The sequence below is a fragment of the Aquarana catesbeiana genome, linkage group LG11 (genome assembly GCF_042186555.1).
Source record: "Aquarana catesbeiana isolate 2022-GZ linkage group LG11, ASM4218655v1, whole genome shotgun sequence".
Classification (NCBI taxonomy): Eukaryota; Metazoa; Chordata; class Amphibia; order Anura; family Ranidae; genus Aquarana; species Aquarana catesbeiana.
In genome coordinates, this window is record NC_133334.1 from 282,875,108 (window position 1) to 282,902,279 (window position 27,172).

The 27,172-nt window shown below is 45.8% G+C and overlaps 1 protein-coding gene across 1 annotated transcript; it reads right to left on the reverse strand.

Moving 5' to 3' along the window:
- Positions 1-706: 706 nt before the first annotated feature.
- On the reverse strand, positions 707-26,639 carry DBNDD1 (dysbindin domain containing 1; the record flags this gene model as incomplete). The annotated part of the gene is given in 3 exon segments (XM_073603924.1): positions 707-841; positions 4,151-4,312; positions 26,318-26,639. Coding segments are annotated over 3 exon segments (328 nt in total), but the record flags the coding sequence as incomplete, so codon positions are not given.
- Between the last annotated feature and the right edge of the window lie 533 nt (positions 26,640-27,172).

The following is a 27,172-nucleotide window of genomic DNA, read 5'->3' on the forward strand; positions in this document are numbered from 1 at the left end:
CTTTTTGTGGGAAAAAAAGACCTCAGTTTTGTTTGGATACAGAGTTGCACGACCGAGGAATTGTCAGTTAAAGCGACTCAGTGCCATTTGGTAAAAAATGGCCTGGTCATGCGGGGGGGGGGGGGGGGTAAACCTTCTGGTCCTTAAGTGGTTACATTAAGCAAAGATTCTCCTTAACCGTCCAATCATATGAACAGCAAATTCAGGTTTTATTTACAAAGTGAACACAGCTAGAGCCGATTGAGTGAAAATTCTCAACTCCTTTGATCCGCCTCAGAGTCGATCTATATTATGATTACAGAAGTAAGTAGATTTTTTTATTAGAAAGAAGTCATGCATGCATGGTAGGTGGACCCTTCTCCTATGTCTAGGCTACATTTCTCTGGCTTCAGACAATAGTCTGGATCAGCCTTTCTCAACCTTTTCAACACAGAGGAACCCTTGAAATAGTTCTCCAGTCTCAGGGAACCCCTGCTAAAAATTAGAAATCGACAACTCATGATACATTAGTGTGATGGTCAATGGGAAGAATGGCCCTTACACTTGTGGCCATTGGGAAGAATTACCTCCTTACAGACAGCTAAAAAGATCAATGGTGTCGGTGGGAACTTATCCGAGAGGCAGAATCGGCCCAATGCTGAAGGAACCCCTAGCAACCTCTGGAGGAACCCTGGTTGAGAATCACTGGTCTGGATGGACGTCATACCTGGTGGCGGTGGCTCGTTGTGCGGGTTTTCATCATCGGAGTCGCCGAACACTTCCTGGTCGGACATATCTGTGAGTTCTGTCAGGTCCAGGAGATCAAAGTGCACTTCAAGAGAGGAGACGCTGCTCAGAGGCTCTGCAAAGGTGCCAACAAAGGACTCGTCACTCCACACCACCCATACACACAAAATAAGAAGAACACTTTTACATTTTTCATTAATCCCCTCTTACCAGAGATGCCCTGGCGGTTTGGTACCGAAGAAGGGAGACATGCTCATTGTCCACCGAACCGAGCCCCCTCACACCCCTATTCGACAACCCGGCCCTCCTGGAAGGTAGATTTGCACACACTTTGGACAGCTACACTAGAGATCCCTGGCCCACAGCACAACAATTTGTTGATGCTGAGAGTGGTACCTTTGTGACTCACCACAGCACTGTTTCCTCTAGGGTTACATGGCTTACCCGTCTACACTTGACCTCCTATTGCAAGAAACTTCATGACTCCAATCTAATCCACAGACCTTTGATTGGGTTTGAGCAGTTAAGTACTCCACAGAAAACCCCACGTCATACCCCTATCACTGATCTATAAGTTGATCCTAGACCGCACCTATGACACTCTTCCTAAATACACCACTGCATGGTCGGAGGAGCTCGGGAAGGACAGAGAATGGGGTAGGACTTTTCTCTTTACCCATAAATCATCCATCTCGAGTTATACTCAGGAAAAAAATTACCGTATTTATCGGCGTATAACACGCACGGCGTATAACACGCACCCCTATTTAGGAGGGAATTTTAAGGAAAAAAAACTTTTAGGAGGGAAGTTGAAGGGAAAAAAACTTACATTTAAATGCCCATCATTGCAGCCTTCTCAGTGCAGCCTTGCCCAGTGCAGCCATGTCAGTGCAGCCTTGTCAGTGCAGCCTTCCCCAGTGCAGCCATGTCAGTGCAGCCTTCTCAGTGCAGCCCTTCTCAGTGCAGCCATGTCAGTGCAGCCATGTCAGTGCAGCCATGTCAGTGCAGCCTTCTCAGTGCAGCCTTCCCCAGTGCAGCCTTCCCCAGTGCAGCCTTCCCCAGTGCAGCCTTGTCAGTGCAGCCTTCCCCAGTGCAGCCTTGCCCCAGTGCAGCCTTCCCCAGTGCAGCCTTGCCCCCAGTGCAGCCTTCGATCCCCTGTCCCTGCTTGCTGGGCTTCAAAATCACCGACCGCGATTTGAAAATGGCGCCGCCGGCGCCGAAATACACAGAGCCGGTCCTCGGCTCTTTCCGGCGGGTCTCGTTCACTTTCGGCTCCACTCGTAGTCCCGAGCGGAGCTATCCGAGTAGGTTCGGCTAGCTCCGCTCGGGACTACGAGTGAAACCGAAAGTAAACGAGAACCGCCGGAAAGAGCCGAGGACCGGCTCTGTGTATTTCGGCGCTGGCGGCGCCATTTTTCAAATCGCGGTCGGCAATTTTGATATTTTGACAGCTCGGGATCGCAGGGGTTCGGCGTATAACACGCACCTGTGACTTTCCCCTGATTTTAAGGGGAAAAAAGTGCGTGTTATACGCCGATAAATACGGGTATAAACTGGTGTCAAGGTGGTATCGGGTCCCAACCACTCTCAGGAACATGTTCCCCTTCAGCCACCGATATCTGCTGGAGATGTAACTCTGCAACGGGTACGTACAATCATATCTGGTGGGAATGTGATGTGATCCGGCCAATTTGGACACAAATTTTTCAAATCTATACTGAAATATATGACAAACCACTCACGCCCACCCCTGCTATAGCACTTCTTTCCATACTGTCCGGGACCATTAAATCCCAAAAAACATAGCCTCCTCAAATTTTTCCTCAGTGCGGGGAGACAATTAATTCCCAGACATTGGAAAACTACCTCCCCCCCATCCCTCATTGAGTGGGTGGCCGAGATGAATGACATTATGTTGATGGAGGAGATGCAGGCTAAATCTACAGAAAAAGAAGCAAAGTTTTCATTCATCTGGAGTATCTGCAAGCATTACTCTACTTAAGACAAATTGAAGAACAGACTCTCATCAGTAAGTACTTCTTGAGAGATTGAAGCTCCCCTAATTCTTTTTTACCTATCTGTAACTGACCTGCCCGTGCCCCCCCCCCCCCCCCCCCCACTTTGTCTCTTTCTCTTCTAAACATTCACTACCCTCCTTGGGGTTCCCCCCCCCTTTACTATCATTTTTCTTCTTTTTCTTCTCCCCTATCCCTACTTTTTGATAGCCATTCCATGTGTTAATAAATACTCTTGGCTACCGGTATGTATATTACAGATAGCCAAGACACCTGAAAGTGCTCCTAACTCAGGTTCTGACGCTGTATATAGATACTTCTGCCCCCTCGGTTTTTGGATGCAGCAGGGTCCCATTGGGGCGTCCAAGCCGGTGGTGTGGGCAGCCACTCAAATGTCAGCACTATGTTGGCCTCATCTTGTCATGGACATCCTTTCAAGTCATCTTTATGTATGTAATGGAATGCACTATATTGATGTTCACACATTTCATTTCTATCAGATCAGTACACCCTTTGTTTGGGGTCTGATCTAGTTCTTGTTCTTTTATGTTTAAAACGTGTTAAAACAATAAAAACTTATTGACCGTAACATTATTCATTACATCAGCGTCACCACACACCAGAGGGGCGCTCAGTGCTGGTTATAGTGTCATTTGCACCGACAAAATTACACATTTTTCTATTTTTGTTCCAATGGGAAGGTGAGAAGAACAGGAAGGTGGAGGCCACCAAGGAGCCAGGAAGTAATCTGGTTGCATTTTCCTCTATTAGGCCTGATTCACACCTTTGGCATTTTTAGTGCTCTTTGCATTTTGCAAATTTGCACCTACAGTCCATATAACATGGTTTCCTATGGAACACGTTCTGTAGTACAAATCTGCAAAATGCAAAAAGCACTAAAATTGCCAAAGGTGTAAATCAGGCTTTAGAGTGTTTGAATGGTAAGATATACAATTTTAGAAAAGGTTCCTATACTACTTTGGTGCAATTCCAGCGCAATTTTGGTTCCATATAATATGCAATCCATTTCAAAGTTGCACTACATAATCGCACTGAAAGTCAGATCAAAATCAGATTGCAGAAATGTAAACCGAGCCAATATTCTGACCACATGTAAAGACAGATCCCACAAACTCCTGCCATCCACTTGAGTCCATGAACCTCACCAGTGAGGGAGCAGCACTGGAGTCGTGACTTACTGGTCTGGCCAAGTCAGCGGGGAACACCATGGAGGCCAGTGAGACGTTTCTTTGCCCTCCCTATGATTTTGCCAGCATTAGTTTCCTCCAAGAGCAAGATTGCAGATTGGACAAAGACTTTCTTCTTTATGCTGTGCAACTGGTGGGGGGTCCCTGATCTAAAAACAGCCCCGCACTGAAGGTACCAGAAATCCGGCACGGAATACTTACGTCTTCTTTCTGTGACCTGCAGAAGGCCGGAATTTGGTGCCAGGATTCCCGATTCTTCTTCTACAACCGGCGAATGTTGGGGTTCCTGTACAGTCACCTCTGCAGGGGTGCTAGGGGGAGAAACAGCCGAGCGCTGTGCTTCTCTGCTCCGCTCTGCACAGGCTGCAATGGACAGAAAAACAGGAAAAATACAATATGGATACAAATCATACATTACTGGATAAACCACAAAGAGACAAGAAGGAGCAACCTGACCAGTGATGGAAGATATGTCCAGAGAGAAGTCAAACACCAAATCAGGTGCTGTGACACCTCTAACATAGTCCAATAACCTTCTATGGTAAGGAGTAAGTTATAAGAACCGTCTATTAAGTCCCAACCAATCAGAATAAAATCTTAAAAGATTATTTCGTATGCGTAAGAGACACTCTACGTGTCACAAATATCTGGGGGCGGAAGGAACTTTTCTTCACATGGTGTGGGAGTGTACCAAGATAAGGCCTCTATGGTCTACCGTGACTTAATTTATAGCTGACAGATTTGACCTTCCTAATATATGCTCCCCCTTGCGTTGCCTCTTGGGAATTTTTGACCAAGAGGAGTTAGATGTGTACACCAAATTATTCCTTAGGATCTTCTATTTTGGAGTACGGAAGCTCATTGAAAAGAGGTGGATATATATACGGGAACAAGTGACGTTAGGGATCTGGTTGAAGGTAGTAAATGTTGACATTCTTTTATATCGTATGATGTATGAGGCCCGGGGGTTCCCCCAAGAAGTTTAGGAAGGTGTGGTTTCGTGGGTAGACTCGAAAGATACTCTGGAGGAAGATGTGGATCACTGATTGGTTAAGAGGTGAGGGGAAGCTCATAATTGATAATTGTCTTTGTGTTTTTTATTGCTAGGCCCTAACCGAAGTTTATGGATAAAAGATACCACACTATGATATAAAGGATGGGATTCCGGAGCATCATACCCCATCTGCAATCGGCCATAGTTTTATGTCTATAGTTGAGTTATGCAAGGGGGAGGTTAGTGAGCTCCTTGGTCTCCACGGGGTTTGGAGGTCCTTGCGGGAGGGGATGGGGTATTTTGATGATATCCTATTGTTGTCAATGGCTGGGGTAAACTGTCTTCCTGGTTCTTAATTTAAAAATATATATATATATATATTGTGATAGATGCATTTTTGTGCAGTGAGTCCACATCAGACAGACATTTATAGTTAAGGGCCTGGTAGCCCACATTTATTAAAGGGAAAAACAAAACAAAACAAAAGTCCATCCAGTTTAACCTCATAAATACCGAGCCACCTGGCTCTCTCTTGTCAGCAGTTCCTCTGCTTGCTCCCAACAGACTTATCAATTCTTTCCAGCCCCCTGGACTCACTGGCTTCCTTAGTCTTCCGACTCTCAAGGCTGGACAGCCTTTCCCAGTCCCTGGGCAAAGAATCCCCCCTTACAAGGGGCTGCAGTCTCCCACAGGGCAGACCACTCTCCAGACACAGATCTGTCTTCATACAGCAGCAGCAAACTGCTAACACTCCACCTTCCTCCCCTCTACTGCTCTCACCAACCCCTCCTTATATGCACCTGGGCACACACCCTGCTGGCTGTCCACAACACCCGGACACAGGGTTGGAGATCCGTCCCACCCAAAACTCTTAGTGGTCTCCAAACTACAGAGTCCCATCCAGAAATAGCAAGATCCAGAGAAAGCTGCCAGAGAAGTCCTCTCCTTTTCAAATCTGCACTCTGTAGCTCTGAAGTCCACCGACATGCAGACTCTGTGTCCATTTTTGCTCCATTTTCATAGGGACCGGGACTCTCACTATTACAATATATATATATATAAATATATATATATATATATATATATATATATATATATATATATATATATATAACAGATTTATTAGATAACAGACCTCGGATATGGGACCAGGATAAGAATCTTCTATGGCTGGTAGTGCTGGCCTCTTTGGCTGGTTGTATGTGAAATGTATACTGTTTCCATGCATGTTATTTACTTATTTGACATTTTGTATGTTAATTATATTTTACGCTAATAAAATCTTTTCAAAAAATAAAAAATAGAATAAATTCTGCACTGAAAAAGGACAGCTTGAATATGAATATCTAAATCCACCCTCACCATCAGTGACTTATGTGTGTGCTCAATCTTAGTTTATTAAAGTTTTCAATAACAAAACAGAGTGGACAGATACAAAAAAGGTATATATGTGACTGTGCTTTATTAAAAATGCAGCTATATACCCGGTTTACTGAGAGCAGGTCGGCGATCACGTGACATGCCGCCTCTCTCTTCTCTCGCATAACAGCTACAGCGGGCGGGGCCGCCTCTCTCCTCCTCCCCTCCTGAATGACATCAGTGGGGGATCCTCGGCCCCGCCCGCTGCATCTGTCGGGCTGAGAGAGGAGAGAGGTGGCATGTCACGTGATCGCCGATCTGCGATCAGTAAACAAGGTATATAGCTGCATTTTTAATAAAGCACAGTCACACAGGGACATTACATGAATCAACAAAGAGGATAATGTAAAGTTGACCCTGTGGGTTAACAAACACTTTAAGTACCTCTACAACACAATACAAAGAACAGATTGGTTATACGAAATTTGGAGTGTGTCATCTCGTGCAGATTACTGGCCAGAAGGCCCTATAAATATCAATGTAAACAAAAACATTTATCTCCAGATGAGAAAAGGAACAAAACGACAAAAGAGGAGCAAAAGAGAAAAGGAAAAAGTGACTGAGCAACCACACCAAGCTACCAAAGATGTTGAAAAGCCAAAAGGGCGCTAGGTGTTCCCCTGTGAGACATTTGATCCATGGGTCCCAAGTTTTGTCATTTTACTGTTCAAGATAGCTGAAAGTCTGTCATTAATTACTATCCAGGATCATTTAGCCTTAACCAAGTCAAATGGGACTATTGAAGACTTCCAAGACCTGGCAATAGTAATTCTTGCAGCTATGAAAACAAAATGCAATTCGCCATCTCATGTACCTAGGGGAACAATCCTTATTTTTCTAAAGGCAAACATATTAGCTTTCTTCAACAACAAAACAGTTTAGAAATTTCTGGTGTACGAAAACAAAACTTCAGCTCACCGCCAGTATAAACTAGTCCTAAAACAGGGTTTAAAGTCCCCGCCTGCCCCAGGGGTCCAGAAAGGTGGCAAGAGCTCAACAGGGTCTCAGCCAAGCAACAGTCCTCTCACAACTATACCATGTTCCACACCATACCTCACGGACACCTGATGGCTGCTTCCTGCCCTTTACAGCCCTCTGTTGTAGATGGGTCAACCCTTTAAGGACCACAGTGCCCATAGCTGGAGGTTCTTCCCACCCAAAAATCCAGGACTTATTAATCGTGGGGAAAGTGCAGATCAACTATCAGATTACCCTGAAACCCCTCACCTTGGTTTTTGCTAGAATCTCTCAGTACCCCTTTAAAGGGAACACAGGCCAAATATTGGGGGGCACATATCTGCCTTTAAGAACCCATCCTGTACAGTATTTATATAAATACAATTTACCATTTGTGTTTAGTCAATACAGTGAAGTGAGCAGTGATAATAAAGATACAGAAAGCTGTAACCCGTGATGTCTATTCAGTTCCCGGAGTTACCAAATGAACTTTGCCTCTGGAACATGGAGTGTAAAAAAGAAAGAAGCCCATCCTTACCCAAGGAGTAAAGCTGCCTACAAATATTAGATGGAGGTCAGCCATGCGTGCATAACCAGGCCACTAAATTATATTTCTACATACATAAAACCATGGAGGGGTCTACAAAACATTCCCCAATCCAGCTGTAGATTACCGAATTGGACAAATGCCCTTTAAGGTCTGTAGCCACCATAGAACATGTTCTCTAAAGCTCTACACTTGAAACCGTTTTCTAACCACCCAACAGCTTCCATCCTTTACATTAAAACCCTTTAAGCTACAAGTGGCTCCCTGCTGTTTTCTTCCACGTCTTACAAGCACGTTCTCGGGCACGCATAACAGCTTATGTAACATGCATGTGTACTGTAACTGGAACCCCCACGAGGCAATTTCGGCAAATGTAATTGACTATCATAAGTAGTTTTTTTACTAACAAAGAGCCAAAGCGCAAATGGAAAGCAATTAACTTTCTGTAGACAATCATATTAGACATGAAAGAGGTTGATTTCCATGTCATGTAATAGGCTTTCTTTTTATAGCACACACTCATCTTTGTGTTCTTCTCCCGGAGAATAGTCTAAGGGTGGTCATAAATGGGGCAATAATTCCAGGAAACGCTACCTATTTTTATCATTGCCTAGGTGGTGAGAATGAACACTCTAATTGGTTGATAATGCCAAAATTTCACTGGTAAAGGAGTAAAAGGGAAATGGTATATTGGGTTGGACTGTTCTGGTGGTGATAAAGTGGAAATTTCCCTGGAGAACAGCAATGAACTTAAATAGGACCTCACAGTGTCAGCAGACCTTGCTTGTGTCCTGACCACTACAGCGGGCTATGATGGCCACGAGAATAGATTAGGAGGGTCACATGTCCAGTTTGGCCCCAATGGTCCAGCACATTGGGTCTTCTATATAACAGTGTCTGGAAAGCAAAGAACCAAAGAACCACAGCAGAAATATAAAATATTAATATTTTTCTGAAATTCTGCCATCGCAGGATGTCATGATTTCATAGATATCAAACATGATATTGATGTCATGTCTATTCATCTTAGGAGATGTTATCTCCTGCACCTGGTAATATAGGACTGTTAGTTTCTTATACATTCGGGTAGATGGTTGGTATGACTGTAATGTTGTCATGGCAGGATTTATGGAATATGAATAGATTTTGAGAGCTGGGTTATATGAAAAGGTCAGCTTCAGGTCAAGTAGAGCAAAAACCCGCCCCCCCTTTTTTTACCCCCCCCCCCACATTTTTTTTTTAATTTTACCCCACCTTACTTTAAAGAGGAGGTCTATCCACCCCTGCAAAATAAATTAAAAGCCACCAGCTATACATACTGCAGCTGCTGGCTTTTAATAATCGGACACTTACCTGTCCTGGAGTCCAGCGATGTCGGCACCACAGCTGATGTTTCCATCAGCTGTCGGGTGCTGCTGCCTCCATTGCGGGTAGGAGAAAGTGCAGCATTACGGCTTCATGCTGGGTCCCTACTGCGCATGCGCGAGGCGCCGCTGCGCTCTCCTACTGGCCCGGCGGCGTAGGAAGGGGCCGAGCTGCTGATGTAATGCGCCACGACCTGGATTCCCGGAAGTGGGCACAGGATATCTGTTAAAGACAAGTATCCGCTCCCCCCCCCCCGAAAGGTGCCAAATGTAGCACCGGAGGGGGGGAGACAAATGAGCGGAATTTACAACTTTTGGGTGGAACTCCACTTTAAGGTGGTATCTGCACATTTCACCCATCCATCCAGCGGATCCAGTGTTCCCACACTGAGATCCACTCATGCCAGGCCACAGCTGTCTCCCGTGCCGCCATGTTCACTTTGACGTCATCAAGAGGACCGCTGCCTCATCCTGGGTCAGTGGGCGGGCCTCCCGATGACGCCCCAGTAGGCCCGCCCCCTCCTTGTTTAACGAATGGAATGCTATGCCTCCTGGGATATGTCACGTGCATACCCCGGGAGGCACAGGGGGCAGTGTGCAGGTCATTCACCTAAAACGACTGACGTTCATGGGGAGGCGGGGCCAGACATTTTTGCCTAAAAAAAAGGTTAAAAAACAACCAAAAAAAAAACCAAACACAGTGCAATACCAAAAGAGGATGAAAAGAGGGGTGCAGGGAAGTAGCGGAAGAGAGTGAAGGTCTGCTTTATGCTGCCCATAGACAGATAGAAATTCGGCTAAAATTCAGGTAGGTGTTGGAACATTTTTCTTGATCAACGGGCTACAGCCGATGATCCGTGTATATTGACAGCAGAGGAGTCCCTCTGTCAGAATACAATAGCACACTGGGGAGGATGGGAGAACCCCCCTTTTTTCGTACAGTCTACTGCCTGAAAAAGAAAAAAAAATCTATCTATGGCCGGCCTAAGTCTGTAGCTAAAGAGTAACCCCCCCACTCTGGGTGATCTCTGTACATTGCGGAGAATAAACCCCTCCCCCCTCTGGGTGATCTCTGTACATTACAGGGAATAAACCCCTCCCCCTCTGGGTGATCTCTGTACATTGCGGGGAATAAACCCCTCCCCCCTCTGGGTGATCTCTGTACATTACAGGGAATAAACCCCTCCCCCCTCTGGGTGATCTCTGTACATTGCAGGGAATAAACCCCTCCCCCTCTGGGTGATCTCTGTACATTGCAGAGTATAAACCCCTCCCCCCTCTGGGTGATCTCTGTACATTGCAGGGAATAAACCCCTCCCCCCTCTGGGTGATCTCTGTACATTACAGGGAATAAACCCCTCCCCCCTCTGGGTGATCTCTGTACATTGCAGGGAATAAACCCCTCCCCCTCTGGGTGATCTCTGTACATTGCAGAGTATAAACCCCTCCCCCCTCTGGGTGATCTCTGTACATTGCAGGGAATAAACCCCTCCCCCCTCTGGGTGATCTCTGTACATTGCAGGGAATAAACCCCTCCCCCTCTGGGTGATCTCTGTACATTACAGGGAATAAACCCCTCCCCCTCTGGGTGATCTCTGTACATTACAGGGAATAAACCCCTCCCCCTCTGGGTGATCTCTGTACATTACAGGGAATAAACCCCTCCCCCTCTGGGTGATCTCTGTACATTGCAGGGAATAAACCCCTCCCCCCTCTGGGTGATCTCTGTACATTGCAGGGAATAAACCCCTCCCCCTCTGGGTGATCTCTGTACATTGCAGAGTATAAACCCCTCCCCCCTCTGGGTGATCTCTGTACATTGCAGGGAATAAACCCCTCCCCCCTCTGGGTGATCTCTGTACATTGCAGGGAATAAACCCCTCCCCCTCTGGGTGATCTCTGTACATTACAGGGAATAAACCCCTCCCCCTCTGGGTGATCTCTGTACATTACAGGGAATAAACCCCTCCCCCCTCTGGGTGATCTCTGTACACTGCAGGGAATAAACCCCTCCCCCCTCTGGGTGATCTCTGTACATTACAGGGAATAAACTCCTCCCCCTCTGGGTGATCTCTGTACATTACAGGGAATAAACTCCTCCCCCTCTGGGTGATCTCTGTACATTACAGGGAATAAACTCCTCCCCCTCTGGGTGATCTCTGTACATTACAGGGAATAAACCCCTCCCCCCTCTGGGTGATCTCTGTACATTGCAGGGAATAAACCCCTCCCCCTCTGGGTGATCTCTGTACATTGCAGGGATTGTAACAAATTTTGTTGCAGATTGCAACTTTCTGTTACTCTGAAGAAATAGCTGTTTGTTTCTCTGTGTCCATGTGTAGAGTGAATGTGAATGAGAGTGACTTTATAATTGTTAATCAGCTGCTGCACATGCAGGGCTCTAATGAGGAAAGTGGCAGGGTCTGCATCCCTTTAGATGTGATTTACCTTTGGGAATATCTCACCAAAAATGACATTTGTGTTGCAGGGGATGTCCAAAATCTGACTTGTATCTTAGTGCAGACTTCTGGGAAAATCAGTCAGCCAATCACACAAACAGGAAATGACATTTCGGGGGGGGGCGGGGTTCTGTATATCCTCTGTGTACAGAGCGCCTCCAGGTGGCCATATTGTATTTTGCAGAAAATTACAGCGGCTGCAGATTGAAAAGGAAAGGAAATGTTTAGTAACATTCAGTTACAATCTGACTTGTGTAGCGATTGTATATGGTTTATTGTTTTTTATTGGCTATTCTTTCCCATGAAACTGGAGTTACCATTTAAATTCTGTTTATTATATATATTATTAGTGCTCTGACTTCTGCTACTACTGTTTATGCACAGCCTGATCTTGTATTGCGCTGTGTGGGTGGGGGGAGGGGATATGAGATGTCTCACACACAAGATTATAAATTGAATGGTCTGTCGCTGACTTGCACATTTTGGGGAGATCAGGGTGTCACCGCCATTGTCGCTGGTCAATAAATCCGGACTCTGCATGGTGACTACAGGAGGAAACGATCTTCTATTCAGAATGTGAATGAGGCGTTTTATTGAAGAGTTCTCTTGCTGGCTTCTGGGATGTCTTTGATAAAAGGATTGTGGAAGGCGCATGCGGGACTGGAATTCTCAGCAGCCAAAATTAGAAAAAAAAAAAAACCTTTAATAATGAAGAACAAAGAGTGATTGTCTCCAGTGCGTCAGAAAATACGGCGTACATTGGGTAGAGCGATCGAATAGAACCGAGTTTTAAAGAAGCTGTGATCAGTGTACTGGAATTGGAGTAAACTGGTACTATACTGGTATTATACTGGTACTATACTGGTACTATACTGGTATTATACTGGTATTATACTGGTATTACACTGGTATTATACTGGTACTATACTGGTACTATACTGGTATTATACTGGTATTATACTGGTATTACACTGGTATTATACTGGTATTATACTGGTACTATACTGGTATTATACTGGTACTATACTGGTACTATACTGGTATTATACTGGTACTATACTGGTACTATACTGGTATTATACTGGTACTATACTGGTACTATACTGGTACTATACTGGTATTATACTGGCACTATACTGGCACTATACTGGTATTATACTGGTATTATACTGATACTATGCTGGTATTATACTGGTACTATACTGGTACTATGTTGGTATTATACTGGTACTATACTGGTATTATACTGGTACTATGCTGGTATTATACTGGTAGTATGTTGGTATTATACTGGTATTATACTGGTATTATACTGGTACTATACTGGTATTATACTGGTACTATACTGGTATTACACTGGTATTACACTGGTATTATACTGGTATTATACTGGTATTATACTGGTACTATACTGGTATTATACTGGTACTATACTGGTATTATACTGGTATTATACTGGTACTATACTGGTATTATACTGGTACTATACTGGTACTATACTGGTATTATACTGGTACTATACTGGTACTATACTGGTATTATACTGGTACTATACTGGTATTATACTGGTATTATACTGGTACTATACTGGTATTATACTGATACTATGCTGGTATTATACTGGTACTATACTGGTACTATGTTGGTATTATACTGGTATTATACTGGTACTATGCTGGTATTATACTGGTACTATACTGGTATTATACTGATACTATGCTGGTATTATACTGGTACTATACTGGTATTATACTGGTACTATACTGGTATTATACTGATACTATGTTGGTATTATACTGGTACTATACTGGTATTATACTGGTACTATACTGGTATTATACTGATACTATGCTGGTATTATACTGGTACTATACTGGTATTATACTGGTACTATACTGGTATTATACTGATACTATGCTGGTATTATACTGGTACTATACTGGTATTATACTGGTACTATACTGGTACTATGTTGGTATTATACTGGTACTATACTGGTATTATACTGGTACTATACTGGTATTATACTGATACTATGCTGGTATTATACTGGTACTATGTTGGTATTATACTGGTACTATACTGGTATTATACTGGTACTATGTTGGTATTATACTGATACTATACTGGTATTATACTGATACTATGCTGGTATTATACTGGTATTATACTGGTACTATACTGTTACTATGCTGGTATTATACTGGTACTATACTGGTATTATACTGGTACTATGCTGGTATTATACTGGTACTATACTGGTACTATGTTGGTATTATACTGATACTATGCTGGTATTATACTGATACTATGCTGGTATTATACTGGTATTATACTGGTACTATACTGGTACTATACTGGTACTATGCTGGTATTATACTGGTACTATACTGGTATTATACTGGTACTATACTGGTATTATACTGATACTATGCTGGTATTATACTGGTACTATACTGGTACTATGTTGGTATTATACTGGTACTATACTGGTATTATACTGGTACTATGTTGGTATTATACTGGTACTATACTGGTATTATACTGATACTATGCTGGTATTATACTGGTACTATACTGGTATTATACTGATACTATGCTGGTATTATACTGGTACTATACTGGTACTATGTTGGTATTATACTGGTACTATACTGGTACTATGCTGGTATTATACTGGTACTATACTGGTATTATACTGGTACTATACTGGTATTATACTGATACTATGCTGGTATTATACTGGTACTATACTGGTACTATGTTGGTATTATACTGGTACTATACTGGTATTATACTGGTACTATGTTGGTATTATACTGGTACTATACTGGTATTATACTGATACTATGCTGGTATTATACTGGTATTATACTGCACTATACAGGAGCTATACTGTAATATACTAGCACTGTACTGGTATTTACTGGTATTATACTAGTATTATACCAGTACTATACTGGTACTACACTGGCCTCTGTGAATAACTAACACTGACTGAGGGGACATGGAAGAAATGGGAAGGGTGTAGTTAGGAATAAGCCAACTAGCACTAAACAGGAGGGGAGGACAGAGGAAGACACCAAAAAACACATAGCGTAGTGGCACATAACCGCCACTAGATGTCAGCCTCCTCAGTCACTCACTTTTACATTTCTCAGCAGCCACTTCCTCCTAATGCCCCAGGACTGCTTCCCTGAACCTCCAGTCAGCAGGGTGCACACTATAAGTGTCACCAGGTGCTCGCAGCTCCATCTATGTCCCATCACCCCGAGGCATGCATGCCAGCACTGATATTCTGCTGGTCCCTCTGCCCACCCACCTGCCAATCAAACCCTGCAGGAGAACTTATCAGGCTGCTTTGTAGGGCAACAGTTTGCTCGTAAACAGGGCCGGGACAAGGGGTGGGCAGAAGGGATGGCTGCCCTGGGCGCAGCATGTAGTATAGGGATGGGGGGCACCACAAATTCCTTCTACTATAAGGCTGACAGGAGTAGTGACAGCGGCATCACTACTTCTGTCAGCCCAGCGCTGGAAGTGGCAAGGAGAGAAAGACAGAGATGGGAGGAGGCTCGGGCTGTGCTCTCTCTCCCCCTCCTCCTTATAAGCTCGCACATGGAGGGGTCACAATTTGGCATCTTTGCCCCTGAGCACTGGGTGATCTTCTCCTGGCACCGCTCGTAAGGGTGGCTCCAGGGGACCGTGCAGGGAATGGGGCTCCCACATCATCAAATAGAACGCAGAACAGCAGCCTACATTGTGCATGGTGATCCCAGAGACAGAGGTGGGGACCAGCAAGAAGAGCGGCTTCCTCATCACATCCTGAAGCAGCAGGGATCTGTGGGGGGATCTGTGGGGGGATCTGTGGTGGGTTCTGTGGTGGGATCTGTGGGGGGATCTGTGGTGGGATCTGTGGTGGGATCTGTGGTGGGATTTGTGGGGGGATCTGTGGTGGGATCTGTGGTGGGATTTGTGGGATCTGTGGTGGAATCTGTATATTATATTCTGTACCTACAGTGCCTTGAAAAAGTATTCATACCCCTTGACATTCCCCACATTTTGTTACAACCAAAAACATAAATGTATTTTATTGGGATTTTATGTGATAGACCAACACAAAGTGTCTCATAATTGTGAAGTGGAAGGAAAATGATAAATGATACAAATAAATATGTGAAAAGTGTGTGGGGGGACATTTGTATGGCGCCCCCCGGAGTCAATACTTTGTAGAACCCCCTTTCTCTACAAGTCTTTTTGGGGATGTCTCTACCAGCTTTGCACATCTAGAGAGGACATTTCTGCCCATTCTTCTTTGTAAAATATCTCAAGCTCTGTCAGATTGGATGGAGAGCGTCTGTGAACAGCAATTTCCAAGTCTTGTCACAGATTCTCAATGTGATTTAGGTCTGGACTGTGACTGGGCCATTCTAACACATGAATATGCTTTGATCTAAACCATTCCATTGTAGCTCTGGCTGGATGTTTCGGGTCGTCCTGCTGGAAGGTGAACCTCCGCCCCGGTCTCAAGTCTTTTGTAGACTCTAATGCCGCGTACACACGGTCGGACTTTTCGTCTACAAAAGTCCGACAGCCTGTCCGACAGACTTCCGGCGGACTTCCGGCGGACTTTCGGCGGACTTGCAGCAGACTTTCTAACGAACGGACTTGCCTACACACGACCACACAAAAGTCCGACGGATTCGTACGTGATGACGTACACCGGACTAAAATAAGGAAGTTCATAGCCAGTAGCCAATAGCTGCCCTAGCGTGGGTTTTTGTCCGTCGGACTAGCACACAGACGAGCGGATTTCGGGGTCCGTCGTAGTTACGACGTAACGATTTGAAGCATGTTTCAAATCTAAAGTCCGTCGGATTTGAGGCTGAAAAAGTCTGCTGAAAGTCCGGAGAAGCCCACACACGATCGGATTACCAGCCAGCTTTAGTCCGTCAGCGTCCGTTGGACTTTTGTAGATGAAAAGTCCGACCGTGTGTACGCGGCATAACAGGTTTTCTTCTAAGATTGTCCTGTATTTGTCTCCATCCATCTTCCCATCAACTCTGACCAGCTTCCCTGTCCCTGCTGAAGAAAAGCATGCCCACAACATGATGCTGCCACCACCATGTTTCACAGTGGGGATGGTGTGTTCAGGGTGATGTGCAGTGTTAGTTTCCCCCACACATAGTGTTTTACTTTTAGGCCATAAAGTTGAATTTTGGTCTCCTCTGACCAGATCACCTTCTTCCACATGTTTGCTGTGTCCTCCACATGGCTTCTCACAAACTACAAACAGGACTTCTTATGACTTTCTTTCACCAATGTCTTTCTTCTTGTCACTCTTCCATAAAGGGCAGATTTGTGGAGAACACGACTAATAGTTGTCCTGTGGACAGATTCTCCCACCTGAGCTGTGGATCTCTGCAGCTCCTCCAGAGTTACCATGGACCTCTTGGCTCTTCTCTGATGAATGCTCTCCTTGCCCGGCCGGTCAGTTTAGGTGGACAGCCATGTCTTGGTAGGTTTGCAGTTGTGCCATACTCTTTCCATTTTCCGATGATGGATTGAACAGAGCTCCGTGAGATGTTCAAAGCTTGGGAGATTTTTTTATAACCTAACCCTGCTTTATACTTCTCCACGACTTTATCCCTGACCTGTCTGGTGTGTTCCTTGGCCTTCATGATGCTGTTTGTTCACTAAGGTTCTCTAACAAACCTCTGAGGGCTTCACAGAACACCTGTATTTATACTGAGATTAAATGACACACAGGTGGACTCTATTTACTAATTAGGTGACTTCTGAAGGCAATTGGTTCCCCTAGATTTTAGTTAGGGGTATCAGAGTAAAGGGGGCTGAATACAAACGCCCCCCCCCCCACTTTTCACATATTTTATTTGTATCATTTATCATTTTCCTTCCACTTCACAATTATGTGACACTTTGTGTTGGTCTATCACATAAAATCCCAATAAAATACATTTATGTTCTTGGTTGTAACATGACAACATGTGGGGAATTTCAAGGGGTATGAATACTTTTTCAAGGCACTGTACCTTGGGGGCGGCTCTAATTGCTTGTTCACAGGGTTGGGATTTCGATGTCCCTGAAGATTAATGACTATTGTCAGAGATGAGATTTACTTCCTACTTTGGGGAGGTATTTACAACCAATGCAAAAAAATATCAGAAAAAGATAAAGAAGAAAAAAATAAATAATTCCCTCCACACACTTCATATATATATATATATATTCCCGGCGCTGAGATCCGACACGTTGTATCGGAAATGGAATTTATTTTCATAGAACAGAGACTGCGACTTCGAATCCGTCTCCCGAGATCTGCGACGCCAGATGATGCCGCCTCTGGCCCTGGCACCATTGTGATCTCCCAGGAGGGAAGTGTCGCTAGGATGCGATGCCATGTGACTCTCAGCGTGCCGCACCTCGGGGAGTCACCGCTGTAACACCTCCGCCATCCTCAGACGCGGCCCGGCTGCTAATCAGGACATTACTGACGCCAGTAAACATTACACAACTCACATGTCAGCAAAAAGCCGCAACGTGGTCCTGATCTCCAGGACTGGGCTTCAAATCAGCAAAAAAACGCCACATTGTCCAAAACAAAGACAATAATCATCACCTCTATATACTTCTATATACTGTCTGCACCCGGCTAAGATCATTCCTTAAAGTGGAACTTCACCCTCTGCATCATCATTTAACCCCCATTCACATTGGAGCGACAGGTCATGTGATTTGACAGGTCACAAATCGCACAAGTCGCACCCTATTATCGGCAATGGCGCTGTTCACATCAGAGTGGCGCCGGCGGATCGATTTGTAAAAGTAGTTTCTGCACCACTTTTGGCGATTCTGGGATGCGACTTGCATAGACATCTGTGCAGGCAGCCGGACTGATGTCTTCAAAGTCGCAACTGAAGTTGCGGCTTTGAAATCATGCGATTTCAGATGAATTTGCACAATTTCAAAGCCGCATTCGATGTGAACGAGGGCTGACGATCTTTAACTCTTATGCTGCTGTCATTAGTAAGAAGGTAGGAAAGTATATTACATTTACTTGTTTTATACTTTTTCTTTTTACATTTATTCACTTACTTCCTGGTTTCTGGCCTAGGCAAATGATGTCATACATCCCAGGAGTCTCCGCTAAACACCTCCACCTGCCTGCATGTCTGAACTAAGGGCAGATGGATTCCTGGAAATAAATGTTACATGAGTCATCTGCCCTTACTCAAGACACATGGATGGAGACATGGATGGATGGATGGATGGATGAATGGATGGATGGAGACATGGATGGATGGATGGAGACATGGGTGGATGGATGGAGACATGGGTGGATGGAGACATGGGTGGATGGATGGAGACATGGGTGGATGGATGGAGACATGGGTGGATGGAGACATGGATGGATGGATGGAGACATGGATGGATGGATGAAGACATGGATGGATGGATGGATGGAGACATAGATGGATGGATGCATGGATGGATGGATGGATGGATGGATAGATGGAGACATGGATGGATGGAGACAATGATGGATGGATGGAGACATGGGTGGATGGAGACATGGAGGGATGGAGACATGGATGGATGGATGGATGGAGACATGGATGGATGGAGACATGGATGGATGGATGGAGACATGGAGGGATGGAGACATGGATGGATGGATGGATGGAGACATGGAGGGATGGATGGATGGAGACGTGGATGGATGGATGGAGACATGGATGGATGGAGACATGGAGACATGGATGGATGGAGACATGGATGGATGGATGGAGACATGGATGGATGGATGGATGAAGACATGAATGGATGGATGGATGGAGAAATAGATGGATGGATAGAGAAATGGATGGAGACATGGATGGATGGAGACATGGATGGATGGATGGATGGATGGATGGATGGAGAAATGGATGGATGGATGGAGAAATGGATGGATGGAGACATGGATGGATGGATGGATGAAGACATGGATGGATGGATGGAGACATGGATGGATGGATGGAGACATGGATGGATGAAGACATGAATGGATGGATGGATGGATGGAGACATGGATGAATGGATGGATGGATGGATGGATGGATGGATGGAGACATGGATGGATGGAGAAATGGATGGATGGAGACATTGGTGGATGGATGGATGGAGACATGGATGGATGGAGACATTGGTGGATGGATGGATGGATGGATGGATGGACGGAGACATTGGTGGATGGATGGAGACATGGATGGATGGATGGATGGATGGATGGATGGATGGATGGATGGATGGACGGAGACATTGGTGGATGGATGGAGACATGGATGGACGGAGACATTGGTGGATGGATGGATGGATGGATGGATGGATGGAGACATTGGTGGATGGATGGATGGATGGACGGAGACATGGACAGATGGGGGAGGTTGCTTTGAGTAATAAAAATGAATGAAATGGTGTTTTTGGTTTGTGGAGCTCAGGTACAATGAAGATCTCATACATTGAAAGTTTGGACACCTTTAGACTTTTAGTAGAAATAATCTGGGTAAGGGGCAAACGTCTGCCACCCGGGTTAACGCTCCAACTGTCATTTTTGCAGGGTGGTCTTGGATTGGTTGGGATTCAAGCAGTTCTTATAACATTCCTCTCGTCAGAAAAAGATATGACGGCTTTTCTGAGGGGATTCCGCTCAAGTTCGCCTCGCATACACACGGTCGTGCTCTCAATCTTTTGCTGGCTGGAATTCGACCAGCAAAAGACCGATGGAGCGTACATACGGTCGCATGAAAAAATCTCATCGGTCTTTTGCTGGCTCGAAAATTCCGACCGTGTGTACGCGGCATAAGGCTTCGGTCACATGGCTGCAGGGCGGAGGAGAGGTGCGGCGGCCGCCGGCAGGAATCATCAGGTTCTCGCAGGTGATTCTCATTATACTCTGTGCAGATCAATGGCCGTTCACATGGAATCGCTCATCCGAGGCGCTGAGTGCGAATAGAGCCTCCCACTGACACCGAGTCCTGGCGGCACACAGACCGCCCGCAGCTAATCGATGATAGTGCAGAGCGTCGCTGCGTCCAGAGGCGGATGAATGTAGTCTGATGGTTAATGAGGAGGCAATCCATCATCGTTTTCAACTCTTCCCACAAAGAAAAAGTCCGAGGAGCAGCGTGGAAAATATTTGTTGAATGAATGAAATTCTAATAACATTTTTATTCGGGGAATTCCATTCGTTACAAATTCCAATGTTGGAAGCAAACGACATTGTGAAGGACTTTTGAAGAACGTTCGTCTCTAGCGATGGAATGTACAGACGAGATTCTTCATATGAATGTTTGTACAGAAATCTGACAATTATCAGAAGCAAAGCCTCGGTGGTCATTGTGTCCAATCACTATGTTCATATTGGTACCCCGACATTACTGCACAGCCAGAACGGTGACACCACTGAGGTGACTGGATACAATGGTGTCACCTCCCCACCAGAGATGAGCCCACATGTGTTCAGATCGTGGTCTGCACCCACCTGAGCCGTCCCACCAGGAAGCTGTCCAATGGTATGTGGCCGAGGCATTCCCCGCCCCCCCCCCCCGCCAGGTTCACATACACACGCCCATTGTATAGGTGTGGCTGTGGGCGGGGAATACTTCCACCAATTACCTTTGGCTCTGTGCAGCAACATCTTCCTGGCGGGACACCTCTGGCTGGGCTTGGAACTTGACCCCAAAACACCTAAACTCCACGGCCTCCTGATTGGCCAATAAGGATGAGGTCCGGCGTGTTCGCACAGCCCACGTGCAGAGCCCGCCAGGAAGTCGGCGCTGCGCTAATCACAGGCAGTGAGACATTGATTGTCCCGATGTGCAGCTGCAGAGATCGGGAAATGTCTCACTGCCTGTGATTAGCGCAGCGCCGACTTCCTGGCGGGCTCTGCACGTGGAGTGCGCGAACACGCCGGAGCTCATCCTGATTGGCCAATAAGGCTCAGTTCACTATAAACGTATGCAGTTTGCTTTTGATCCCTAGTCTGCGGTGCTTTTTGCGTTTTTTTTTGCGCACGCATTTGTTACGCATTTTTCATGATTTTTTTAATGTGTTTTGCATTTTTTATGCTTTTTTTTTGTGACCAGATTAAAAGACGCAAAACACGGTAAAAATCTCTGTAAAAAACCACACCACACGCTTTTCTGCAGCTTCTCCGTTGAAATCGATTGAAACAAAAATGCACAGTTTTGCGTTTTAAAAAAAGTCCCTGACCCTTTCCAAAAAATGCAGCGACTGAAAAAACGCACAGATGTGAACGTGTCCCATAGGAAACCATGATACATGGACTGTAGTGCAATTCTGCAAAAAGCACTAAAAAAAAAAAACCGCATCGCTGTGACCCAGGCCTAAAGGAGCAGCTGCACACCGACAACTCAGCAAACTCTGATCTCTCCTCCTGTCAGCATCTTCCCAATCAGGATTGGCTCCTCCCTCTCCTGTCGATGATAGGAGGCTGATATCAGAGAGACTGACGTTATCCTATGCTGTATGTAAAAAAAAAAATGTAAAAGAATATAAAACTGTGCTAAATAGCAGCTGTATTACCTACACTGAGTTCAGCTTTTAAAGAGTGAAACAGAAGAAGTGAGACTCTGTGATTGCCTGAGCTGGGAAAGCAGAGGCAGCTTGAAAAGTAAGATGCACATGGAGAGGGCTTTCTTTCAGCCACCTGCAATCTCCTGAACAGCAAAGCTCACACTAGGAGAGGGGAAAGCAGCACACTGAGCCCATCAGCTGCAGTGCTCCTGCGCTAACAAGGAATATGCTGATAGTAGGAGAGATCAGAGTGATGAGCTCATCATGAGGCGTGGACTCAAAAGCTGCCAACTCATCCTTCTGAATATTGTAATTTTATTGCAGGTGGAGTACAGGAAATGCAGCGGTCTACGCATTTCGGCTATGATCAAGGCTACGAGCCCGAAATGCGTAATCTGCTGTATTTCCTGTACTCCATCCGCACCCCTGGAATCGCGGCAAAATCGAAAATTGCACGACTTTCAAGTCGTAGAAAGGGGCCTTACCAGTGGTTCTGTCTGCATTTAGTTGATAGGAATTCAGCTATCAATGCACATTGGAGGAGGCCTCGTGCTTTTATTTCATAGCGGCTTCCATAAACCAGGGGGGGGTCGCTCGCTCGCCCCCCCCCCCAGCCTCCAGCAAACCCGGAGAGATGAGATATGGGTGTGCCGACCCTTTAAATGTACTCCTCATGCACATCAGCCTCATTAAACCGCACATAATAAAAGGGGGGGCCTTCATTACCATCTCTGATTATGCAACATCCCCCCCCCTCCTCCTCCCCTCCTCCGCCCTCCTCGCCAATCCCAGCGGATGGAGAACCGGCTTTTGCTGCAGGGATTAGAGACGCGGCATATGGGGCTTTGCAAAACTTAAAGTAAGCGCCTGGGGACTTTTCCCCCCTCCCGAGGACAGGCGGCCAGCGGCGACGCTCCTCCCCATCAAAGCACAAAATCACATTCTAGATCGGATTCTTACGCAGCTGTTTTGTTGCGATTATAAAGAAATGCTCAGCATTCCGCGGCCAGGCGTTTGTACCGTCAATGGGGAACAGAGCGGCCCCCTCCCCTCCCCCCTCCCAGACTAGGATTACAGACTGAATTGTGGTCTCTGAGAGTCTGGCCAAAAATTCATCCAATCTGCAGCAGATCCGCCATGGACTCCCCAATCCTTGGCGGGATAATTCCACTGAGAACCGGAGACAAGAACTGTGTGCAGAATGCTTCTCAGGCATCAAACTGGCGGCCCCTCCAACTGCTGCCAAACTACAAGTCCCATGAGGCATTGCAAGGCTGACGGTTACAAGCACGACTCCCACAGGCAGAGGCAAGATGGGACTTGTAGTTCTGCAACAGCTGGGGGGTCGCCAGTTTGTCACCCCCTGTTCTAAGAGCTCATTTATATCAGATGCAGCGGGGTGCGTTTCCAAACAGTAGGGAGTCCGATCCCGCATGGGCTATCCCGCTGGGAATCCGTCACTGCAGACTACCAATCGTAGGCGTTCGTGCCATTCCCAGGCCCCCAACTCAGCGTGTGTACAAGGGGCGAGTATACATGCAGAGAATGCCTCAGCTGTTTATTGGCTGTGTACAGTGAAAGCTTCCTGGCGGGATAGCCCAGGTGGGGGCGGACTCAGCCGTTTATTGACTGTGTACAGTGATAGCTTCCTGGTGGGATAGCCCAGGCGGGGGCGGACTCAGACGTTCATTGGCTGTATACAGTGACAGCTTCCTGGCGGGATAGCCCAGGCGGGGGCGGACTCAGCCATTTATTGGCTGTACAGTGACAGCTTCCTGGCGGGATAGCCCAGGCGGGGGCGGACTCAGCCGTTTATTGGCTGTACAGTGACAGCTTCCTGGCGGGATAGCCCAGGCGGGGGCGGACTCAGCCGTTCATTGGCTGTATACAGTGACAGCTTCCTGGCGGGATAGCCCAGGCGGGGGCGGACTCAGACGTTTATTGGCTGTATACAGTGACAGCTTCCTGGCGGGATAGCCCAGGCGGGGGCGGACTCAGCCGTTTATTGGCTGTACAGTGACAGCTTCCTGGCGGGATAGCCCAGGCGGGGGCGGACTCAGCCATTTATTGACTGTATACAGTGATAGCTTCCTGGCAGGATAGCCCAGGAGGGTCCGGACTCATGTCCCCGATAAAGTCCAAGAACCAATGTTAGCTAATGAGCATGACACCATTGCAGCGAAAAAAAGTACAGCAAGCTGCATTTTTATTGTAATGCAAACATGACACGTGGAAACTCAGTGCATTTACAGGCAACTCTGTGAACAAATAACAAGTCTGTGACCCGTCTTCCCTCATGCCAAAAAAATGCTAAAAAAATTAAAAACATGTCAATTCGAATGTGCAAAACGCACAGTTCCTGGTGTGAGGTCTATGCATGAACTCTGCTGCGTTCACCCCCTCCCCCCCCCTGGCCTGCAAAGTGCAGATAATTATTTCTAATGGCCGGGCTCATAGTGAATGGAGTGTTACGTTGTTACCTGGATGTGGACACTGTAGGTGTTAAATTATGTAACCCTTCAGACACCAACCTACATTTTACCTAATTAGTAAACTGCTGCATGCCCAGATGATCTTGTAACAGTTTCCCCAGATGGTTACAATGTATGAGGAGTCATGGAGTTTGTATGTCCTCCTTGTCTTTGTATGGGGCTTGTCTAGGCCGGCATTCACCGCCATTCACCGCCATTCACCGGCAACCCAAAACCTGCTGGTAGTTTAATGAGCTTCCACCCATTATTGGACCCCGTCTTTGTATGACTGCAGTGAGAGTGTTAAACTGTAACTGCCCCCCACCCCCATCTTAGGAGAAGAGATTTATGTGGATGGTTTATATTTAGTATTATGTTTGTTTATGTTTTTATTATATTTTTATTATTATTATGATTGTTTATGTTTGTATTATTCTTATGTTTACTTACATTTATGTTATGTTTATTATTATTATTATTATTATTATTATTATTATTATTATTATGGTTGTTTATGTTTATTGTTATCTTTATGTTTACTTAGGCTGGCCATACATGTTCAATTTTTCTTGCACAAATTTCCTTTGGATTTACCAAAAAAACATATAATATAAGGTCAAAACTGAACAACACTTTCATTTGCATCCAATCAGGCAGGCCCTACATAGCTGAAGGTAAATCTAAAGAAAATTGTACAGAAAATTGTATAATGTATGGCCAGCCTTACATTTATGTTTGTTTTTAATGTTTATGTGATCAGCTGAATTAACTGGCACTAAAAATAAAAACAATCAATTAATATAAATGACAATATTTGAATGTATTAAACAGCAAAAGGTGTGAAAGATACAATGTTTCATATATATATATATATATTAGCTATGTCATGTGATTTGTAGAATGTAGTGGCTATGAAGTAATTTATACTTTTGTCCTCGGAGGCTGGGGGTGGTCCACAGTGATTCTGGCACCCCTGGAAGGGGCATCCTCTGTGCAATGCGGTAGTGCCTCATCTGCAAAGTGTGCAAGTCTCCAGCAAAGCTTTTCATCCCCTTCCCATAGACTTCTCCCCCCCCCCAGACCTTCCACAAGAGTCTGCAGCTGAATGCAACTAAGTACTCCTAGCTATTGCTCATAGAGGCAGCTTGTAAAAAGTGAGTGTCACCCTAAGGGGGTGAAGGGAGCTGCCTTAGATACATCCCCACAGGACATTGAAGGGAACTGCTTTAGATACATCCCACCCAGGACATTGAAGGGAGCTGCCTTAGATACATCCCACCCAGGACATTGAAGGGAGCTGCCTTAGATACATCCCCACAGGACATTGAAGGGAGCTGTCTTAGATACATCCCACCCAGGACATTGAAGGGAGCTGCCTTAGATACATCCCACCCAGGACATTGAAGGGAGCTGCCTTAGATACATCCCACCCAGGACATTGAAGGGAGCTGCCTTAGATACATCCCACCCAGGACATTGAAGGGAGCTGTCTTAGATACATCCCACCCAGGACATTGAAGGGAGCTGTCTTAGATACATCCCCACAGGACATGTCACTCACCTGAAGCACCAGGCCCTTGCTGGGTCTCCATCCAGACACTGATCCAGGGGCTGCACCCTTCTTCAGCTGTGCAGGCAGAGTAGGGGCAGGGGGCAGCATCAGACACAGCCTCCTCCTTGCAGCATCCAGCAGGCTGAGTGTTCTGCAGCACAGGAGGCACACATCCCCAGCCTGAGAGCTGCCTGTGTGATAAGTGAGACTTGCATTGCAAATGAGCAGACAGAGGCTGGGAAGGGGAGGGATGAGGAGAGGGATGAGGAGGGATGAGGAGAGGGATGAGGAGAGGAGTCTCCCAGTGTCATGAGACGAGTGCGCCTGTCTGTAGAGGAGAGTCTGGAGCCCAGGCTGGGGAGATGTCAGCTCCATCTGGGATGCTGCAGAGCGTTGCACCGCGTCATGGACCAGACTGCGCGCTGACAGAGGCGCCCCATGAAGACGCGTCTATTATATTAGAAACGTGACCATTTCCCCCAACAGTTCCCCTCACCCCAATGACTATTCCTTTCCAAATCTCCCCATAACATTATATGAGCTTTTATTAAACCCAAAACCAAAAATCAATCAATGGCCAATCATTAGATGTGGCGGCTGCATTCGTTTTCTTTTTTTTAGGCTGTTTCAGTTTCAATATGTTTATTATGAGTTTTTCCATAAAAGTATACAAATGATGACATCAAAGTGTACAGGGGGGAGAGGGGGAACATGAAGACATGAATAACAAAAAACAGGAGTATTCTAGCACACAGGGGGGGGGTGGAGAATTTAGCACCCGTGGCGGATCCTATATCTGGCACCCCTCCCAACTTTAAAATGTAAAAAACACCCCATTGTGCCCCCATGAATACCTGTACCCCT